The sequence below is a fragment of the Blennius ocellaris genome (assembly GCF_963422515.1).
Source record: "Blennius ocellaris genome assembly, chromosome: 10".
Lineage (NCBI taxonomy): Eukaryota > Metazoa > Chordata > Actinopteri > Blenniiformes > Blenniidae > Blennius > Blennius ocellaris.
In genome coordinates, this window is record NC_137659.1 from 19,654,922 (window position 1) to 19,674,258 (window position 19,337).

Sequence of the window (19,337 nt, forward strand, 5' to 3'; positions counted from 1 at the left end):
CACATCGTGTGAGCTGGACAATAGTAACTGTCTTTTGCAGTAAAATAATAATAATAATAATAATGCTGTGGTCTCTCTGCGCAGCAGGCTGTGCGCAGGAACCGTCTGCAAATTAACACACGGGAAGACATGTTTTGAAAATGTCTAATGACGTCATTGTTATTCACTGCAGCCTCCACTGACCTCCTGTTGATCATACAACAGCACATTATTTGACATTGAATCATTTTTTTCTCTCCATAGTTTTAATGAATTAGTAATCAAATTTAGTACTTCAGTCTACTGTACTGTAGACCAATGAAACTGTCCATCAATCAGAGGCAGTGTTCACATCTAAACATCATGCCAACAGCAGCCTACAATACAAAGGTAAATATTTATAATGTCAGAATCCCAATACATAAGAAGACTTAATTTGGCCTAACCAGGATGCTGTCGGGGGACTAATGTTGGTGTGGTCGCCTCATGATGCGTTCAGTGCTCTTCCTCAGCTCGTCTGAACCGGTCAGGATTCCGTCAGTGAGCAGCGCTTCATCCACCTCGTATGAGTCCCATTCACCACCGCAGACTGACCCTCACCCAACAGTACCTGAACTGAATCTGCAGTAGTAATACACTGTACATATCATAGGCGTTGATTTCTTTGTCTCTTGGTGGACCCCTCCCCTGCACGAGCTCTCGTCCATCCACTAGGCCTCAGTCCCGATTAGGTTTTCTCCCTGTGAGGAGTTTAATCAGTGTGTGTATTGAAAAGGAAGATGTAACAAATACAAATTCTATTTTAAAACTTGTGACCACATCTTCCGCATCTTTGAAAATTAAACATTAGCCTTGCCCTGTCTTGCTTTATTTTGAGACTTTTACTTCATGCTGTATTTAATGTGGTTTTGTTGCTTTAATTAATTGGTCTTTGCCCTGTGCAGGATTACAATGTCTCCACCTCCGTCATTCACAGTGGAGTGAGTGTCCAGGCCCTCTGTAGGCCAACAAGGAGGAAAAAGTGAAAAGGTTAAATATGTGTTTTCATACATTAATGTGTACAGGGCTCCACTCCTTCTCTCAGAGGTGGAGTTTGAACTTAATAGTTCACGGATGGTTACTGTTTGCTTTATCCAGGGTTTTGTGCAACGGTACCAGAAACCTGCTCACTGCCCAGCTCTGTTGAACTTTGACCGCAGCAGAGTGATAACGGCCTCTGGATCAAGTTCTACTTATTTACAGGTTGAGAAAGAACGAAGTTTGGTGGCTTTAATCTATCATCACTGCCGGGGGAAAGGAGTGGACCTGATAAGGACGATCAGCTCTCAGGTACTTCCAGTTGGGAGCAGAGCAGTCCCGGACAGTGCTTCGGACCTCTAACCCAGAGTCCAGCACCACTTCCAGATCATCGAGAAGCATTTAGAAGATTTTACTCCCAAACCGGAGCATCATGTTGAGTAGAGATCTTCCAGACATTGAGGTAAATTACACATCTGCTTGTGTATGTCTTTTTCTCTATGGATTTTTTTTTTTTTTTTTATTGCCTTCATTAAAATACTGTGTGTTCATGTGGGGTTTGATTCACATGGATGCAAATGGAGGATTTCAGGATTAGTTTCCACCAACGCTAATCTAAGGTCTCACAACGGTTTAGTGTGCACATATTTGAACTCGTGTTGAACCTTTGTAACATCTATGATCTGTCATTTTGTCAGTATAAAAATGTGAAAATACTGGCCAACAATTCACATGCACATAAACAACATAACATGTTTTGAAACAGGAACTAAAACATTTTTAGAAAAAAAAAATCAGGTTATGACTTGGCTGTACATTATATACAACACTATACATCCATTTAAGGTTTTTATTTTGCAAGGACTTTTACTTTTGTAATTAGAAACAGGAAGTCTTGATTTCCCCCATGACATGAAACCTCCACAGCTTCAGTTTGGAGAACTGACCTGGACTGACTGAAACTCTAAACAGTCAAGTAGAAGTAGAAAGTACAAATGTGTGTTCAAATGTAGGAAGTAAAAGTGAAGTCTAATGTTCTAAATACCTAAGTACAGTGAACAAGTCATACTTGATACCTCTAAAAAGCAGATGGAACAAACTCCTCCTCAATGAAAAGAAAGGAGACAAAATACAAATCTTTCAAATGAACTAAAAGTGTGAACCAGATGCAGAGACAGGGCATGATAAGGGCACAATCAGCAAACAAGCACCAATAAAGTATTTCCTGAAGTCAATAATCAAATGACTGCAGTGTCCCTGCAATCAAATAGGTCTTTTGTTTAAAAAAAAATAGTGCATATATTTATTTAAAGATAAACAATAAAGTTACACTGATGTTATTGGACCCATTTTAGAAAACAGATACAAGAACATTAAATAGAAAGTAAGCACATTACGTGCAGCATCATTGCAGCGATGACTGAAAGTCCTCAAAACGTGATTGATGAATTCAACGTGTTTTGTTGTTAAAAAAAAGAACTTCAGAGAGACCCACGTTGTGCAGTTACATAGTAATGTGTTCCTGACATGGCCTTATGTAACAATCCATGCGTTTGGTTGTACAAGCTGCAGATAAGTGAGCGATCAACACACGTGACCAAAGTGCAGAGGCATGCTTGGACTGTAGAGATGATAAAATGTCCCTCAAACAAGTAACGTTGAACTCATGAGTAGGGCACCCCGTGGGACAAACAAACAAATACCTCAGATGTAGTATAAAACATTTTGTGGTGCACTCGTTTTTATGCCTTGGTGTGCAAGAAGGAATCAAATTTCCAATAATTCCATTGTTAATTTAGGAACCATCCTATTAAAGTGCTGATGGCAGTCGATTAGTGAGCTATTGACAATCCCATCAAGGCTTTTATTTGATTAAATTTTTCATTTTATAACTAGGGGCCACATTTTATATCTTCATTTTCACTGTATATGTTACTGATTGAAACAGGTCACGTGACTCCGTGTCATTATCTTATCAGCTTGACCTTAAAAGTTCAAACAGCCACATTTCCATGAATGTTCCTGAGATTGAAGGTTTCCTTGAAAATCAACAAACAAGACAGATAATGCCGCAATTTCACTTCCACAATGTGTCACTATTCCAAATTATCTGGATGGGCAATCCAATACTACAACTGTACAATTAAAACAATGTTTCATGACCCTTTTATATTACACTGGTGTTTCCATAAGTTCAACTTTAAAAGCTCCAATAGTCACTTTTTTGGAAGTTGCATAAATATCTGAAAGCATGTTTGAGTAAATTTATAACATTTATTTTTTTAACTTGAATTGTGAAGCGAAGACGTGTTTAACAACAATGAAGAGTGTCGATCCATAAGCCATGTGTGTTTTACCAATAAAATATTGCATTTATGGTCCTGTCAGTGGTGCATCCTCACCATATGACTGTGTTTGGAGTTTGCATGTGTGGATTTGTTTCCCCACAGTGCAAAAAAAACAAAGCATGCATTGAAAACAATTTGAGACCCTTGTTTTTACTCCTGACTTAATTTTTTTTCTTTTTTTGACTAAATAACTCACAGACACTTTACCATTCCATGTCTGTTTTGATACGTGAAACCCTGTTGTTTATGATGTTGATGCAGTTCTATCTAATGTTTTCACAACCATACAAATTATTTGAATGGTTGTTAGACAAAAGTATAGTCAGAGAAATCTGGGATGAATCCAGTATATTGACTAGAGGTTAGAGATTCCTGTTTTTTTCTCATATTCTTAGTTTCTTAATCTTTTTTTTTCATTCAATGTATTTTTTTTTCCCTCAGAGCATCATGGCTCTGAATCCCAGAGTCAAGACTCATGCTCAGATCATGTCCACGGCCAATAAGAAGAAAGAAAAGAAACACTGGAAAAGAAACCCTGAAAAGAACTGTGATGTACGACACAAATACGCACGAACCTAAATTGTCTTGGATCAAATTTATGCGTTGTAGTACATTTATCCTTACTGTTTATATTTATTTTTCAGTCATGCGTGAAGTTAGAAAACAACTTTGATGATATCAAGCACACAACGTTGAGTGAGCGAGGTGCTCTGCGGGAAGCACTGAGGTGAGTTAATGAACTTTTTTTTTTTTTTTTGTTTTCATGCAATTTTATATCCAAACAGGGTTGTTGTTTTTAATCAGTTTTGCCAGGAGACAATGCGTTTGATCTAAAAAAAAAAATTACGGTACATTATAATGAGAATTTTATAAAATTAAGTCATTCAAAGAAACATGAAAGAAGTAAACGTTTATTGAAAATTTGTGCCAAGGTGTCTGAAATGTGCAGATGCTCCCTGTCAAAAGAGCTGCCCAACCAACCTGGACATCAAATCATTTATCACAAGTATCTCCAATAAGGTACTGTAATGACACACACACAAACGTTAAAAAAACAGGTGGCACACTACTGATTCATTCACACATGTACGGTCTGTTTTGTTCATGTTAACAGAACTACTATGGAGCTGCTCGGGCCATTTTGTCTGACAACCCTCTGGGTTTGACCTGTGGGATGGTTTGCCCCACATCTGAGCTGTGTGTTGGGGGCTGCAACCTGTATGCTTCTGAAGAAGGACCCATTAACATCGGAGGGCTGCAGCAGTTTGCTACTGAGGTATACTGTCGTCTGTGTTTACGTCGAGTACATTGTTGTTCTGGCAGTATTCCTCTTGACTTGACATGCATAGAGTGATATAGTAGAGGGATTGATGCAATCTAATTACACAAAACTATATTTCCTCAAAATCCCTCTTTAATCTTCACAAGACATTTGTCTAATTTCATTCAAAATACACGTTGCTGTTAATACTATCTACTTGAGGTTCTCCACAAATAAGATGAATCAACTGCATTTGTGGTATTGTCTTTCTTCTTAGGTGTTTAGCAAAATGGGAATCCCTCAGGTCAGGAGCCCAGAGCTCCCACCAGCCAGCCAGATGCCAGAGTCCTACCATACCCCAGTTGCTCTGGTTGGCTGTGGCCCTGCTTCAATCAGTTGTGCTTCTTTTCTGGCCCGTCTTGGATATGACAACATCACCATATTTGAGAAACAGAAGTACACTGGAGGACTGAGGTATTATATCAGTTTATTTGAAGGGTATATCACGGACTCGCACAGTCAGTGAAGGAGTGTCATTTTATTTCAGATGTAATGTGATTTTATGAAACATGACAGGGTATGATTTAGTTATTTGATGAATGAGTGTTCAAATGTTTCAAACACAGGATAATGTGGTGATAATAGTGGGTCCTGGATTATGACTTTCATTCAAATGTGAATGGTAAAACGTTAAGATGCAGGCAAATGAGCCTTTGAAAAAGTGTCTTAGACAATATATCAAGAAATAAAAGAATTTCAACATTGAAAAATATATCTGTTTTCATGCAGCACCGCAGAAATCCCTCAGTTTCGACTTCCCTACGAAGTGGTCCAGTTTGAAATAGGTCTGATGAAGGACCTGGGAGTTAAGGTATAAACTATAAATCATGGAAACACAATGGTAGATTATTCAAGAGTCACTAAATTGTTACAGCTGAATTAAAACACGTTTGATGTGCACAGGTGGTTTGTGAGAAGGGTTTAGGGGTTAATGGATTGACTCTGACATCTCTGAAGGAGGAAGGATTTAAGGCCGTCTTCATTGGGATTGGTGAGCTTCATTTATCAGACATCATAATAGAGATTATGTACATATACTGTATGTAATGTGCATTACGTTTTTGCCAATTGTGCATTTCTACTAAGTTATAAACGTTTTTTTTAAACTACATCAGCAACTGATATTGCATGTTTCTCTTTCCCTCCTCATTGTATTTCACTGCAGGTCTTCCACAAGCCAACAGAGCTAAAATCTTCCAGGGATTAACCACAGATCAAGGGTTCTTCACCTCTAAAGACTTTCTGCCCATTGTGGCTTCAGCCAGCAAGAAAGGTACTGCTGACAAAAACTGAAAAAAAAAAAGTGAGAGGAGAGTGTTGAACACAGGGATGAAGTCATTCACAGGGAATCAGTTCAAATACAGAAAACAAATCCATAAATGGAGTTGGCATACGTCCAAAGACTGAAGAACAGAGCAAAGTTTAAAACCACAAAGGCTAACAGTGAAATGATGACAAGGAACAAACACGTGAGGGTCAATAAAAGAAAATCTGCTGAGGAAATATCGCTACACTTCACAGTTAAGTGTTCGTATTTGTTTATTGGCGTGAAGTTTGAATGCAGTTGTAACACAGTTGTAACAGGGATAATCCTAAAAATGAGATCAAAGAAAATAGGCCATTTTGAAAACCACAACTAGTAACAAAGTGAGACAATGGGTTCGCTAATATCTGGAAGGGGGTAGAACAACCACAGGGCTGAGATGCAACATAATAAGACATATAAAACTGAAGATGGCCACGTAAGTGAGAAGTGGGGTGTAACAAGGATCACCCAGCGCAACCGAAGGTATGTAAGCAAAGAGGGAGATAAAAGAGGGAATCAGACAAGCACCGGAAAAAAGTAAAGTTACTGGACAGCACAGCTTTTTGACATTGAGGTTACTAGTGACTGTAATGATGTACTAACTTTCAGTAACGCAAAACTGCCATTGATAAATACAAAGTCAATGAAAGATTGTCTCGAATGACTTCCTCTCTCTCCAGGCATGTGTCAGTGTCGCTCCTCTCTGCCAGAGTTGAGGGGAGTGGTGATCGTTCTGGGGGCTGGTGACACCGCGTTCGACTGTGCCACATCGGCCCTCCGCTGTGGAGCCAAGAAAGTATTTGTGTGCTTCAGGAAAGGATTCACAAACATCAGAGCCGTTCCTGAGGAGGTGTGAACAGGGGCCAGATTTTTTTTGGGGGGGTGGGGGGGACAATGCAATATGTCGACAGATGGAAAAATGGAGGAGCGCATAAAAATGTGGGGCTGCTTTCTGTCAGATGGAGTTGGCGAAGGAGGAGAAGTGCGAGTTCCTGCCCTTCCTGTCTCCTCGTGAGGTCATCATGAAGAACGGACGAGTCTCTGGATTGCAGTTCTGCCGCACTGAGCAGACGGAAAGTGGCGATTGGCTGGAAGACGAGGAGCAGATTGTCAGGCTGAAGGCCGATTACATCATCAGTGCCTTTGGCTCCATGCTGAATGAGCCAGGAGGTAACAGAGCCGTGTGACACAAGTGCACGGAAAGGAGTGACGAAAATATAAGTAACACTGCAGAATCAATGAAAAGATTTGAAAAAAAGTGACTGAAAGCAGTGTTAAACACCTTGTCTGGTCAGGCAGGTTGAAAAGCTATATACTCTCACAGACTCTTAACAAGTGTAAGAACAACCAACAATGATGCACTCAACTATTTTAAAGCCTGTTAAATGAATACAAACTCAGATCTTTACAAATGAGTGGAGTTTTCTTTGAATCGATTCAGAATCTGCGATACCTCAAGATTTCTTACCTTCATTACTAAGAAATGTCCAAAAATAAACTTAGAGATGTTCCTAAAAGCAGTTTCTGAACTGGATCTGTGGGTTGTAATGGACGAATGTATTGACTGAGAATTGATTGAGAATTTCTTTTGAAAAAATTTGAAAAATTAAACTTCAAGTATTAAATTAGAGATTGATTTAGTTTACACAGCAAATGTACACATTTGATATGTGAACCTGGTCCACTTGTTGTCTCTGCACATAGTGACTGCAGCAATGGCTCCCGTGAAGCTGAGCCGCTGGGGGACTCCAGAAGTGAACACTGACACGATGCAGACCAGCGAGCCCTGGGTGTTTGCCGGGGGAGACATCGCCGGTTTGGCAAATACCACTGTGGAGTCGGTGAACGACGGGAAACAAGCTTCATGGCATATCCACAGATACATACAAGTAAGGCCACTATGATTTTGAGGCATTTACCTTCAAATGCATGGTAAGCATAGTGAGTAACGCCTGCTGTGACTGTGGACTCAAAATATTCCTCCCTTCTCTCCTCCTGCCATAGTCTCAGCATGGACAGAGAGTTGACTCAGTGCCAAAGCTGCCAATGTTCTACAGTGCTATAGATCAAGTGGACATCAGTGTTGAGCTTTGTGGGATCAAGTTTCCCAACCCCTTTGGCCTGGCCTCTGCCCCTCCCACTACCAGCACAGCCATGATCAGAAGAGCTTTCGAACAAGGATGGGGCTTCGCTCTGACAAAGACTTTTGGATTGGACAAGGTACCGCTCTGATGAAGAAACAAAGGCTTTTGTTCACCTGTCACAATACAATATCTTAAAAGCACCATTTGATCACTCTATCAAAAAAAACAAAAAAAAGTGTCAGGAAAAACATGATCTTTCGGGTGTGATCAATCCAAAAACTATATTTGTATCTGCAGGACCTGGTGACCAACGTGTCCCCTCGCATCGTGCGAGGCACCACCTCCGGCCATGTGTATGGACCTGGTCAAGGCTCCTTTCTCAACATTGAGCTCATCAGCGAGAAAACCGCAGAGTACTGGTGTAAGTCAGTGGCTGAGCTGAAAAAAGACTTCCCCAACAATGTAAGTTTCACATCTTATACACACCTGAAGTTGCATTTCATGTCCGATCAAGGTTTACTTTACTATTTGTGGGCTTGTGAATGTGTTGATCAATGTGTATCCATCAATTTTAATGAATTATCTATGTGGTGCTCACATATGGTGACCTGAGAAAATCATACGGTGGATGACATTTTTCTTTAACTTTCCTTTGCATACTTGAAAAAAAGATTGTTTTACAAATCTGGATCTCTTACTCCATTAGGTTGTGATCTCAAGTATAATGTGTGGTTACAACAAGGAGGACTGGACACAGCTGGCCAAGATGGCAGAGGTGAGCAAAACACAACCTTTCCTTATAACCTGCAACCTGCAGAGTGGTGTATTTCTTACACTGTGTGTGTGTGTGTGTGTGTGTGTGTGTGTGTGTGTGTGTGTGTGTGTGTGTGTGTGTGTGTGTGTGTGTGTGTGTGTGTGTGTGTGTGTGTTTGTGTGTGTGTGTGTGTGTGTGTGTGTGTGTGTGTGTGTGTGTGTGTGTGTGTGTGTGTGTGTGTGTGTGTGTGTGTGTGTGTGTGTGTGTGTGTGTGTAGGCATCAGGAGCTGATGCATTGGAGCTGAACTTGTCGTGTCCTCATGGGATGGGAGAGAGAGGCATGGGGTTGGCGTGTGGACAGGTGTGAAACCAGATTGAACTTTTATCAAACATTTTCACGGGGTCCAAATTGGACTTTCACAAATGCAGCATTCCTGCCTATGAACAATATTGACCAAAGGAAGTCACAGATCTGTAAACAAAAGAGCCAAACAGATATGAATATAGAAATATACCTGAAACTTAAAAGCAGCTTTGAACGCATCATGTCTTGTGTCTTTAGGATCCAGTGTTGGTTCGCAACATCTGTCGCTGGGTGCGTTTGGCCATTTCCATTCCATTCTTTGCCAAACTGACACCAAATGTTACCAATATTGTGGACATCGCCAAGGCAGCCCATGAAGGTGACCACAGATTGTTCCCCACTTTGTTCCTGTCTATTTCTACTGTTTCACCTGTTTAGCGCTGTGAAGCAACACTTCACGGTCACTTATGCAAGACTTGCATGAATGACTCTGCACACACTTGTTGCCTCTGTAAATTGTGGGTTTTGTTTGTTGTGTTTTGTTCTAGGCGGAGCAGATGGAGTCACTGCTACAAACACAGTCTCAGGTATGATGGGGCTGAAGGCAGACGGCTCGCCCTGGCCCAGTGTTGGTGCCGGCAAACGCACCACATATGGAGGCGTGTCTGGTAAGTTGATGATGATATTACACAGTTTGGTACAACATGGCACAATTCAATGAATAAATATGATATCGAATACGGAGAGTCACATATTGCAATGACCTTCAAATGACACTGTTACACCAAAAGGTTCTTAATCATCATCACAATTCAAGCCTATAAATTGAAGGGATTTTATTTTATTTTATTTTTAGGGTGAGGCTTAAAACTTTTCTATTTAATAAAGTTACAGGGAGGGCTGGTGCAGGCCACCTGGAGCATTTTCTCGTTAATCTGCTATAGATTTAGAATACCGTGTGACCTTTACTGGATTGCACTTCTCTTACAACCATGTTTCATCATTTGATGCCACTAACATTTAGTCTCTCTGCTGTAATCTGTCCTCTCTCCTCTCTCTCTCTCTGTACATTCTTGTGGGATCTCTGACTGTCGAACTGTAATTTTGTAATCTGTAATACCTTGTTCCGGTTCTACTCCCTAAACAACTGGAACAGTCGTAACCTGCCATATCTCACTGTGGGTTTCTTCCTGTTAATAGAGCGTTTTCCCTTTCCACCTCCGCCTATGCTTTCTCATGCGGAATAGTTCTTTTTTTTTCTCTGTAAAATGTCCTTGGGGGGAATGTGTTGCTATTGGCACTATATCAATGAAATGAACTTTAATTCCTTTGGAGAGCTTTGCCTGCAAAGATCTTTCAGCTGCTCCCTTCCAGAGTGTCCATAGTAATCTCAGCGTCTCAGCAGGTCTCCCTACTGTCTTGCAAATCTAAAATCACTTGTGACTGACGTGCACAGGGAACGCCATCAGACCCATCGCGCTCAGAGCAGTGTCAGCCATTGGCAGAGCCATCCCTGGTTTTCCTGTTCTGGCTACAGGAGGTATCGACTCAGCAGAGTCTGGGCTGCAGTTTCTCCACGCAGGAGCATCAGTCTTACAGGTTAAGGGGAGATTATTACGTTGCCCAACAATTATTTGTAAATCCGAGGAAGCCGTTTGTGTTGACACTGTTGACTTTCCCTATCACAGGTGTGCAGCGCTGTTCAGAACCAGGACTTCACCGTGATCGAGGACTACTGTGTTGGTATGGAGCCGTGTCTCTTGTCATTTCAATTGCTTTACCATGTTTATGCGTTGCGATTGTGAAGCCTGCAGTAAGATTCTGTGTTTTATCTGCTTAGGTCTGAAGGCCCTGTTGTACCTGAAGAGCCTGGAACTGAGTGGCTGGGATGGACAGTCTCCTCCAACAGAGAGACATCAGAAAGGAAAACCAGTTCCCAGAGTGGAAGACTTGGTCGGAAAGGTAAAACTGTTTAATACCAATCCTGATGTAATAGTGACTTAATGCAGCTTTTATAAGATGGCTGAAAAAGACGCCCATTGCTCAGTTATTGTTGACTATTATAACTGATGTGCAAGGTTGTCATTGAGCTGCTGAAAACCCTGATTCACTCATCTTAATGTTCCACAATATCTCAAAATGTCTGTGTGTATTTAGAGCCTTCCCAGCTTTGGTCCGTACCTCGAGGAGAGGAGAGAAGCCATCGCGAAATACAAAAAGGGACTCAGAGGAGCTGGTGTAACTGATGTGGTGGAAACCAACACCAGCCAGATCAGGACACCCAAAAAGCCTGTTCCTGCTGTCAAGGTGTGATAAGTACATAGAGTCACTGATTAGTATATATGGTTTGTTTCATACATGTATATACGTCAAAGTAAACATTTGTGGTACTTGTTGTGATGTGTTGTCTTCGTAGGATGTGATTGCCAGAGCCCTGCGTCACATCGGAGCATACCAGGAGCTTGACAACATGGAACAGGTACTTCGCAGTTTCAGCTCTTATATTTTGCCCAGTTTATATTGTGAAAAGAAGAAAAAATACATTTAAAATTGGATAAATGGACAAAGACCATTGTTGCAATCACTTTCTTGGAATCTTCATCCAAACTGTGTTTTTATAAGCTAATAAAAAAAATGAATTCAGTTATATTAAACATCACAGGTGACAACAAAGTGACCATAACCACTGTTCTTTTCTTTCCCGTGTTATCAGGTCCAGGCTTTGATCGATGAAGACATGTGTATTAACTGTGGTAAATGTTACATGACCTGCAACGACTCTGGATACCAGGTAGTTGATTCCATCATGACGTTTATTTATTTTTTGCTCCGGTCTTCTCCTGAATGAATAAAACTGTGTATTAAGGGTTTATGTGAGTCTGTCATATAACAGGACCTTGTCCATCTTTCCTCAGGCGATCACCTTCGACCCAGAGACCCACCTTCCCTTCGTGACCAATAGTTGTACAGGCTGCACCCTGTGTCTCAGCATCTGCCCCATCCTGGACTGCATCAAGATGGTGACAAGGACAACGCCCTATGAACCCAAGAGAGGCGTACCCATTAGTCCTGTCTGTTAAAGGAAAACATTCACACTAAAATATTTTAGCTCATTTTCATTTCATTTAAGCTTTATTTAACCAGGGAAAAAAACAATTTAGATTGAGATCTCTTTTACGAGGGCGATCTGGACTAGAGGTCCTTAGCACACATCGTATCCACAGATTAAAAGCACAATAAAAATTAATTTTACACAATTAACAGTATAAAATAGTCAAAATGAGAAAGTACGAGAAACAAACGATAGAATGCAGATTTTAATTTTTTTAAGGCAGATTAGAATAAAGTGACATTTTGATGAAGCGCTCATATAGAGCATCTCCAGAGTCAATAAGTGGTAAACATTTGGCAGACACAAGGCATTTGCAAGCACTTGGCGAAAAACATGATCTGTTACGAAATTAAAATCTAATTTTAATTCTAAGTTTGCGAATTAAAAGAAAGCTCTGGATCAAGCACAAAACCAAGACAGCTGTAGCTGCTCACACATTCTATTTGTTTACCCGGAGTGGTGGTTATTTCTGGAAGGTGGTCTGGTAACTTACAATGAATAAAGACCATCACTTTGGTTTTCTCTGCATTCAAAACAAGCTTCAAATTGTGCAGGTGAGATCTTACAATAATGAAAGCAGATTGTAAAAACCCGAGCGCCTGAGCCACGGATGAAGAACAACAGTAAATAACAATGTCATCATGTGAATGGGTTAGGGTTAGTTAGTTAAACCTGAAAATGTAAGTAACATGATTAATTGGTTGCTAATAGGTGTATGTGAAATGTCATTTAATTTGAAAAGCTAAAGCTATCAAAATGAGAAAGAGAAAGTGAGAGAGAGAGAGAGAGAGAGAGAGAGAGAGAGAGAGAAACATTGATGGTTATTAATTTTCCTGGTATTCCAACTGTGTTATTCATTTAGATGTTGGTTAATGTGGAGTTGAATTGTTGTGAATTATGTCTTCAATCCAAATGCATTTATCATACTATGTGTGATTTTAATAAAAATGTTCTGTACTAATAAATAAAATTTAATACATTTTCTGTTCATCTGTACTGGAGAGTCTGAACTGACATCTATTGACAATTTACATCGGCAGAAATCAAAAGAACAGACCTAAATGCCCAGCCTAGGGCAGCTGGAAGCTCCTCAAAGGGATGGTGTTCATTATAATACTGTACAACCAAAAAACATGTCTTGATACAGGAAGTGACTTTACCTAAATGGATCCAGGAGAAAATCTGGTGCCAATCACTCTTGTGAACTCAAAAATGAACTTTAGTTGCATGTCATCTATATAAAGTGTACCTGAATTTGTAAATCACTTAGACATTTGGCACTGAGTGGGGAAAAATACACTTACTATTATTGCATTTCTTCCAATAGTTCACTTACATTAATTTCACATCATCACGGAAATGCTAACAGCAGGCTGATGTATTGTAAACTTCTATAGAGGATTTGTGTTTTATTCTCAGTGCCACGCCGTGGTTTTGTGGTTTTGTATCATCACCTTAGAATGTCCATGGTTTCTCTAGTTCTGGTTGGGCTTTGGGGCCTATATCGCAATGATTTGATCGTAGACCATGCAGACAAATTGGAAGCCTGTTTACCAGACTGATCATCTCATCAAATGAGAGTTTAAAACCTCTTTAAAACACGGTGAATAATAATTCCTTTTTAGACACATTTTAAGGGGCTAAATCAAGAAATATGTGCATTTTCTTTTGGTCAGTTTTTGATTTTCTCATGAATCACATTATAAATAAATGGCACATAAATTTACTTTAAAAAGCATTGGGTATATATATATATATGTATATATATATATATATATATATATATATAAAATTCCCCTCTCGCCCTCCGCGGGCGGTCACCTGTTTTTCTATTCCAAGCTCGGGTCCTCTACCAGAGGCCTGGGAGCTTGAGGGTCCTGCGCAGTATCTTTGCTGTTCCAAGTACTGCACTTTTCTGGACTGAGATGTCCGAGGTTGTTCCAGGGATCTGCTGTAGCCACTCCTCCAGTTTGGGGGTTACTGCCCCGAGTGCTCCGATTACCACGGGCACAACTGTCACCTTCATCTTCCAAGCCCTCTCCAGCTCCTCTCTGAGCCCTTGGTATTTCTCAAGTTTCTCATGTTCCTTCTTTCTGATGTTACCATCACTTGGTATTGCTACATCCACCACCACGGCTTTCCTCTGCCCTTTATCAACCACCACGATGTCTGGTTGGTTCGCCATTACCATCCTGTCTGTCTGTATCTGGAAGTCCCACAGGACTATATATATATATATATATATATATATATATATATATATATATATATATATATATATATATATATATATATATATATATATATATATATATATATATATATATATGTCTACACAAAGGTAAGCTTGCAAGTCAGAAGCAGGAGAAGAAATGACCAATCAGCATCAAGAAAGTGAGATGGAATACAGCTTTATTAAAGCAATGGTCAAAACTGGTGAAAGTTCAAAATTCTGCAACTTGAAGCAGTGTGTAAACTCAAAGAGTTTATCCCCAGAGAAAAGGAACTCATTTCTAAATATATTAGGAGACTGTATTTCACATATAGTATTGTTATGAGGTTCTTTAATTTTATTGGTAGTTGTACACCGCATGGTGAGAGTGGGGTCGCCTCAATTTATGGTGGTGAAAATGTGTGTCCACCAAAGAAAAGGGTTGGGAAGCACTGGGGAGAAGCTGGACGTGTATTTGTAGTACTCCTTCTTGGGCAGAGGGTGGCGGTGAAGCGCTCAAAGTCACTGTCGGACCCGGATTGTCAGTTTAAGGCCACGAAGAAGAGGAACGCCCATTTTGCTCGCGCTGTCCGCCCGCAGAGAGCAGATAAACTCCTCCGACAGAAGAGGACAAAGAGCTGCAATGGACGGGTAAACAACTCCGTAAACCTCAAACCGCGCCCCTCGGGGCTCACGCCACAGGCTGGGAGGGGGGGCAGCCTTCCCTCTCAGCCCGAGAAAGGCTAAATATTTGCCCCACTGCGTTTCTTCTTTCTGAATATTGCCAGTATTGTCGCGGTCGCTAGCTAAGAGTCCAGGTCACAGAGTGTGCTTCTGGAACGCTGTTTACTCTATGTATAGATGTAAAACCATGATGATGGTCTGATCCAACGGCTTATTTTAAGTACCATCTGCTTCTTCTTTTTTTTAAACTTCAGTCATTTGATAGCTATCTATTTAGCCAAAAGGAAATAATAGATGTCAGCTGCACCATGTGTCGTGCTTTGAATTACACTTAGCTAGCTTAAATGTGTGTTTAGCGATTTCAGGTCGAAGCATTTTGACACTTCTGGAGAACATTTCGACTGAATTAAGGCGTTATTGGACATTGTGTATTATATAAATGAAATAAGACTGTACACAATCCCGATAGGATCATTGTTTATGACATTATTCCATCATAATAGCAGGTGTATGATCAGTCTAAACCGTCGCAACAGGAGACTTGATGATGGCTGATGAAGGATTACAATGCTGGATAATAATACATTACAAGTATTTAATTACTGTACCTACGTTTAGTACGTCAGTATTTTAATACCATATCTTTTCACTATATGTCATAACATAACATAGGGCTGGGCGATATGGCCTCAAGTCAATATCACGACATATTTGATCAGTTCAACTCGATGACGATAAATGGACGATAACGACTCCACAGCGCCCCCTGTGCAAAGAAATGTTTGTCCACGAGATATAGCAGTTATATTAATAGTATGACTCCCCTGGACCTATTTATTGCCACTTTAAAGGGTTGTAAAACTAGCTGAAAATAAAGGAAGAAAATACAAATTAAATACTTTTAGTTAAGATTTATTGAAGCACTGATAATCAGAGAAATGAAAACGACTGAAAGCATTTTATATCCGTGACTTCATCTGTATTGCACCTGAAAACACAGGATTTCTCCACTGTGATATGAAAAAAGACCATGTAACCTAATTCTCATGAAAGAAGTTACATATTTTGAGTGTAAAATGACTTTTCACGTACAGACGGCGGGTTGCGACATGGCTCTGCCCGCGAATTCTCAATATCGACAATTTGCACGATAGAAGATCGATCGCTACGAGCCACCGCAGCAGCCACAACAACTTCTGAGCCGTCCTCCATCGCCTCGCCTCCATCTTTGTTACAGACTGGATGGGGTGGAGTCTCGTCTCTCACGCAGTGCAGACACACATTCAAAACCAACGTTTCTTTTTCTTCTTTTTTTTAAACACCGAATATACCGAAATAGGCAAAATGACGTCGGTAATTTTCGTAAATTTCGGCATCGGTAAATTTTGGGTTCATTGCCCAGGCCTACCATCACATATATCTTCTTTATTGGGAATTTGGAGAAATGTTGTATGTTTTATCTGCTTAACTGACTAAACAAATATGTGCCTGTGACATTTGTGTATGTGTAATCTTACCTAACAACAGCAATCCACTTAAGTCCCTCATCATCATGCCTGCCGTTCACCCATGACTCATAAACAGATATAGATTGAGTCGCCCACACAGCCTTGCAGTATGCACATCATACTCCAAACCTTTCACCGTGAATTAGATTCTATTTGAACAAAATAATATGCAACACGGGTAAAAGTACTGCTTTTTCATATGTGCTCATGCTGCACACAGCATCATCAACTCAAACCCAAACTTGACATCAGGAATAACTTCGGAATATTTTAGTGACACAGAATTGACCATCCTTTGTGTGTATAGTAAGGCACGTTACACCAACATGAGAAAATCTATTTGGTGCGCCTGTTATTTATCGAAACAATTTAAACATCGCCATCTAATTTTTTTAATTTTTATGTCCATCTCTTTTATTATGCGTCCTTCCCATCGGCAGTGATGTTGCAGTTGGTGTGAAGGTAAGTTAATTATCCCTCATTGGTAACTAAACACATGGGCTTGCACATGTTTGAATAATACCAAAGTGGTGTAACGGCAGTAATATACAAAGTCATCAAACGTTTCTTGAAATCTTTGACTTCAATCATTTTTCTCTCTCTTGTTCCTTCAGAGAGGCTCAGAGGAGCTCGCCATGTACGGTAGCAGCCCCAGCTCCATGACTGGTGAGTTCAGTCCTCAAACTGTCACATCATGCCAATAAGGAGAAGAATCACCAGTCTATTATTTCACAACCTCGTCCTATTTATATGTAGACAACCGTTCACAGATTTGCAAGGTAAAAAACTCACTTATTAAATTGCACGGCTGAAACGAGGGAGCCTTGAAGATAAACGAAGGACTGCAGATTGTTTCTCCTGAGTTACTGTCATTTAAGTAATGCGATAGTCGTGTGGCGTGTTCATAGTTTTCCTTCTTGTGGATTCTCTTCACGTTCAGCGAATGGCAGTGACAGTAAGAAACAGCGTCTGGAAGAGTCCCCCCCCTCCAGGGTGCTCCACATCAGAAAGCTTCCCAATGAAGTGTCTGAGACGGAAGTCATTGCTCTGGGCCTGCCTTTTGGAAAAGTCACCAACATCCTGATGCTGAAGGGCAAAAATCAGGTAAAGCTGCTGCAGCCAGCACTGAGGAGGAAAGAAAAGTGGAGCGGTCATGACCAGCACATATAGTTCACTTCTCTAGGTAAAGGAGACCGTTCACAATATTAAAAAAAAAAGGTACTAGAAAGCAGAGCTTGTTAGTCCACGTACCAATCAGGAACAGGCAACATTCTCCAGCATGTCACATACAAGGAACATGAGATTTGCAGTAGAGATAATATAAGATTTTGAAAGTTGAAATTGTAAAAATGAACATGAACATGAATTAGGACAAAGGTTTTCTGACTATTGGACAGGCGGCGGTGGCACAGAGTGATACATCTTGAACTACATGTTTGTCTTCTGTCTAAACTGCAAAAGACGGTGTCAGTTGGTTCTTCTTCAGAAGTAAAACCTGGACATGCTGTGTGTTTGCAGGCGTTTCTGGAGCTGGGTACAGAGGAAGCAGCCATAACTATGGTGAACTACTACACAGCTGTCACACCTCAGGTATGCAAACACATCACTTTGCTGTATTGAAGAGTTATTTTGCAGTCATCAGGCAAAGTGTGAGTGACTTGTGGGTCTTTTCTTCTCTTCAGGTGAGAAACTCCCCTGTATTCATCCAGTATTCCAATCATAAGGAACTGAAAACCGACTCTGCTCTGAATCAGGTAAACCTGCACATGTATCGACGCAGCAGATGGTGTCCTCCGTCGCCCCACCTCCATCTAATGCTGCAACTGCTTCTTCTTCCTCCGTCTCTCCGCCCAGCGAGCTCAGGCCGTGTTGCAGGCCGTGTCCGCCGTCCAGGACGGGAGCTCCCCATCCTCCGACCCCGGAGTTCTGGACCTGGCTCCACCTCCGAGTCCCGTCCTGAGAATTATCATCGACAACATGTTCTACCCCGTCACACTGGACGTTCTGCAACAGGTGAAGCTGATCAGCTCAAACAACATGCGCAGCTTCAGGTTTCCCTCATGTTTGAACCAACATCTGGCAGATTTCTTAATGTCTTTTTTTTGTTTTGTTTTTGTTTGGTTTTTCCTCGATACAGATCTTCAGTAAGTTTGGAACTGTAATGAAGATCATAACCTTCACCAAGAACAACCAGTTTCAGGCTCTTCTGCAATTTAGCGACCCCGTCAACGCACAACAAGCTAAACTGGTAAGATTATCCAAAGATGTCTCATAATTTAGCAGCGTTTTTAGACGTTATAACAGCAGGAATTCCTCGATTTGTCTTCCATGAGACGCTGGCAGTTTGTCATGTGACTGTTGCTCCTTTAATGATCGTATATCTTCTCTGCAGTTTGTAAAATCTCTATTATTTTGTTTGTCAAACATTTTTGTCTGTTCCAAAACATACATGCCAGTTAAGTCAGTGGCTTAAAATGTGTGTGAATGTGTATGTATATGGAGGAGAACGGACTTCATGAGCCTCTCTTCCCTTTTCTACTCCAGTCCTTGGATGGCCAGAACATCTATAATTCATGCTGCACTCTGCGGATAGACTTCAGTAAACTGGTCAACCTCAATGTGAAGTACAAGCACTCTGCGGATAGACTTCAGTAAACTGGTCAACCTCAATGTGAAGTACAACAACGATAAGAGTCGAGACTACACCA

The 19,337-nt window shown here is 40.7% G+C and overlaps 2 protein-coding genes across 2 annotated transcripts in view; both read left to right on the forward strand.

The window, feature by feature from the left end:
* Positions 1 to 1,429: 1,429 nt before the first annotated feature.
* On the forward strand, positions 1,430 to 12,193 carry dpydb (dihydropyrimidine dehydrogenase b; the record flags this gene model as incomplete). The annotated part of the gene is made up of 25 exons (XM_080503147.1): positions 1,430 to 1,459; positions 3,786 to 3,896; positions 3,989 to 4,071; positions 4,277 to 4,364; positions 4,459 to 4,620; positions 4,883 to 5,079; positions 5,395 to 5,476; positions 5,569 to 5,656; positions 5,831 to 5,938; positions 6,652 to 6,821; positions 6,931 to 7,141; positions 7,676 to 7,860; positions 7,976 to 8,191; positions 8,353 to 8,517; positions 8,762 to 8,830; positions 9,087 to 9,170; positions 9,372 to 9,492; positions 9,662 to 9,781; positions 10,570 to 10,712; positions 10,802 to 10,856; positions 10,954 to 11,075; positions 11,271 to 11,420; positions 11,530 to 11,592; positions 11,827 to 11,904; positions 12,029 to 12,193. 25 exons carry the CDS (start codon positions 1,430 to 1,432, stop codon positions 12,191 to 12,193), a joined length of 3,066 nt encoding a protein of 1,021 aa, XP_080359273.1.
* A 2,804-nt stretch (positions 12,194 to 14,997) lies between these two features.
* Positions 14,998 to 19,337, forward strand: part of LOC308135276 (polypyrimidine tract-binding protein 2-like) — a 13,234-nt gene continuing 8,894 nt past the window's right edge. Inside the window, exons 1-10 of the mRNA XM_080503176.1 lie at positions 14,998 to 15,088; positions 17,070 to 17,091; positions 17,244 to 17,295; positions 17,570 to 17,733; positions 18,148 to 18,219; positions 18,312 to 18,383; positions 18,484 to 18,642; positions 18,767 to 18,877; positions 19,174 to 19,228; positions 19,275 to 19,337. The exon at positions 19,275 to 19,337 is cut by the window's right edge and continues 57 nt beyond it. Coding sequence (XP_080359302.1) covers positions 15,081 to 15,088; positions 17,070 to 17,091; positions 17,244 to 17,295; positions 17,570 to 17,733; positions 18,148 to 18,219; positions 18,312 to 18,383; positions 18,484 to 18,642; positions 18,767 to 18,877; positions 19,174 to 19,228; positions 19,275 to 19,337 — 778 coding nt within the window. The 5' untranslated portion in view covers positions 14,998 to 15,080. The remainder of the gene's footprint in view (positions 15,089 to 17,069; positions 17,092 to 17,243; positions 17,296 to 17,569; positions 17,734 to 18,147; positions 18,220 to 18,311; positions 18,384 to 18,483; positions 18,643 to 18,766; positions 18,878 to 19,173; positions 19,229 to 19,274) is intronic.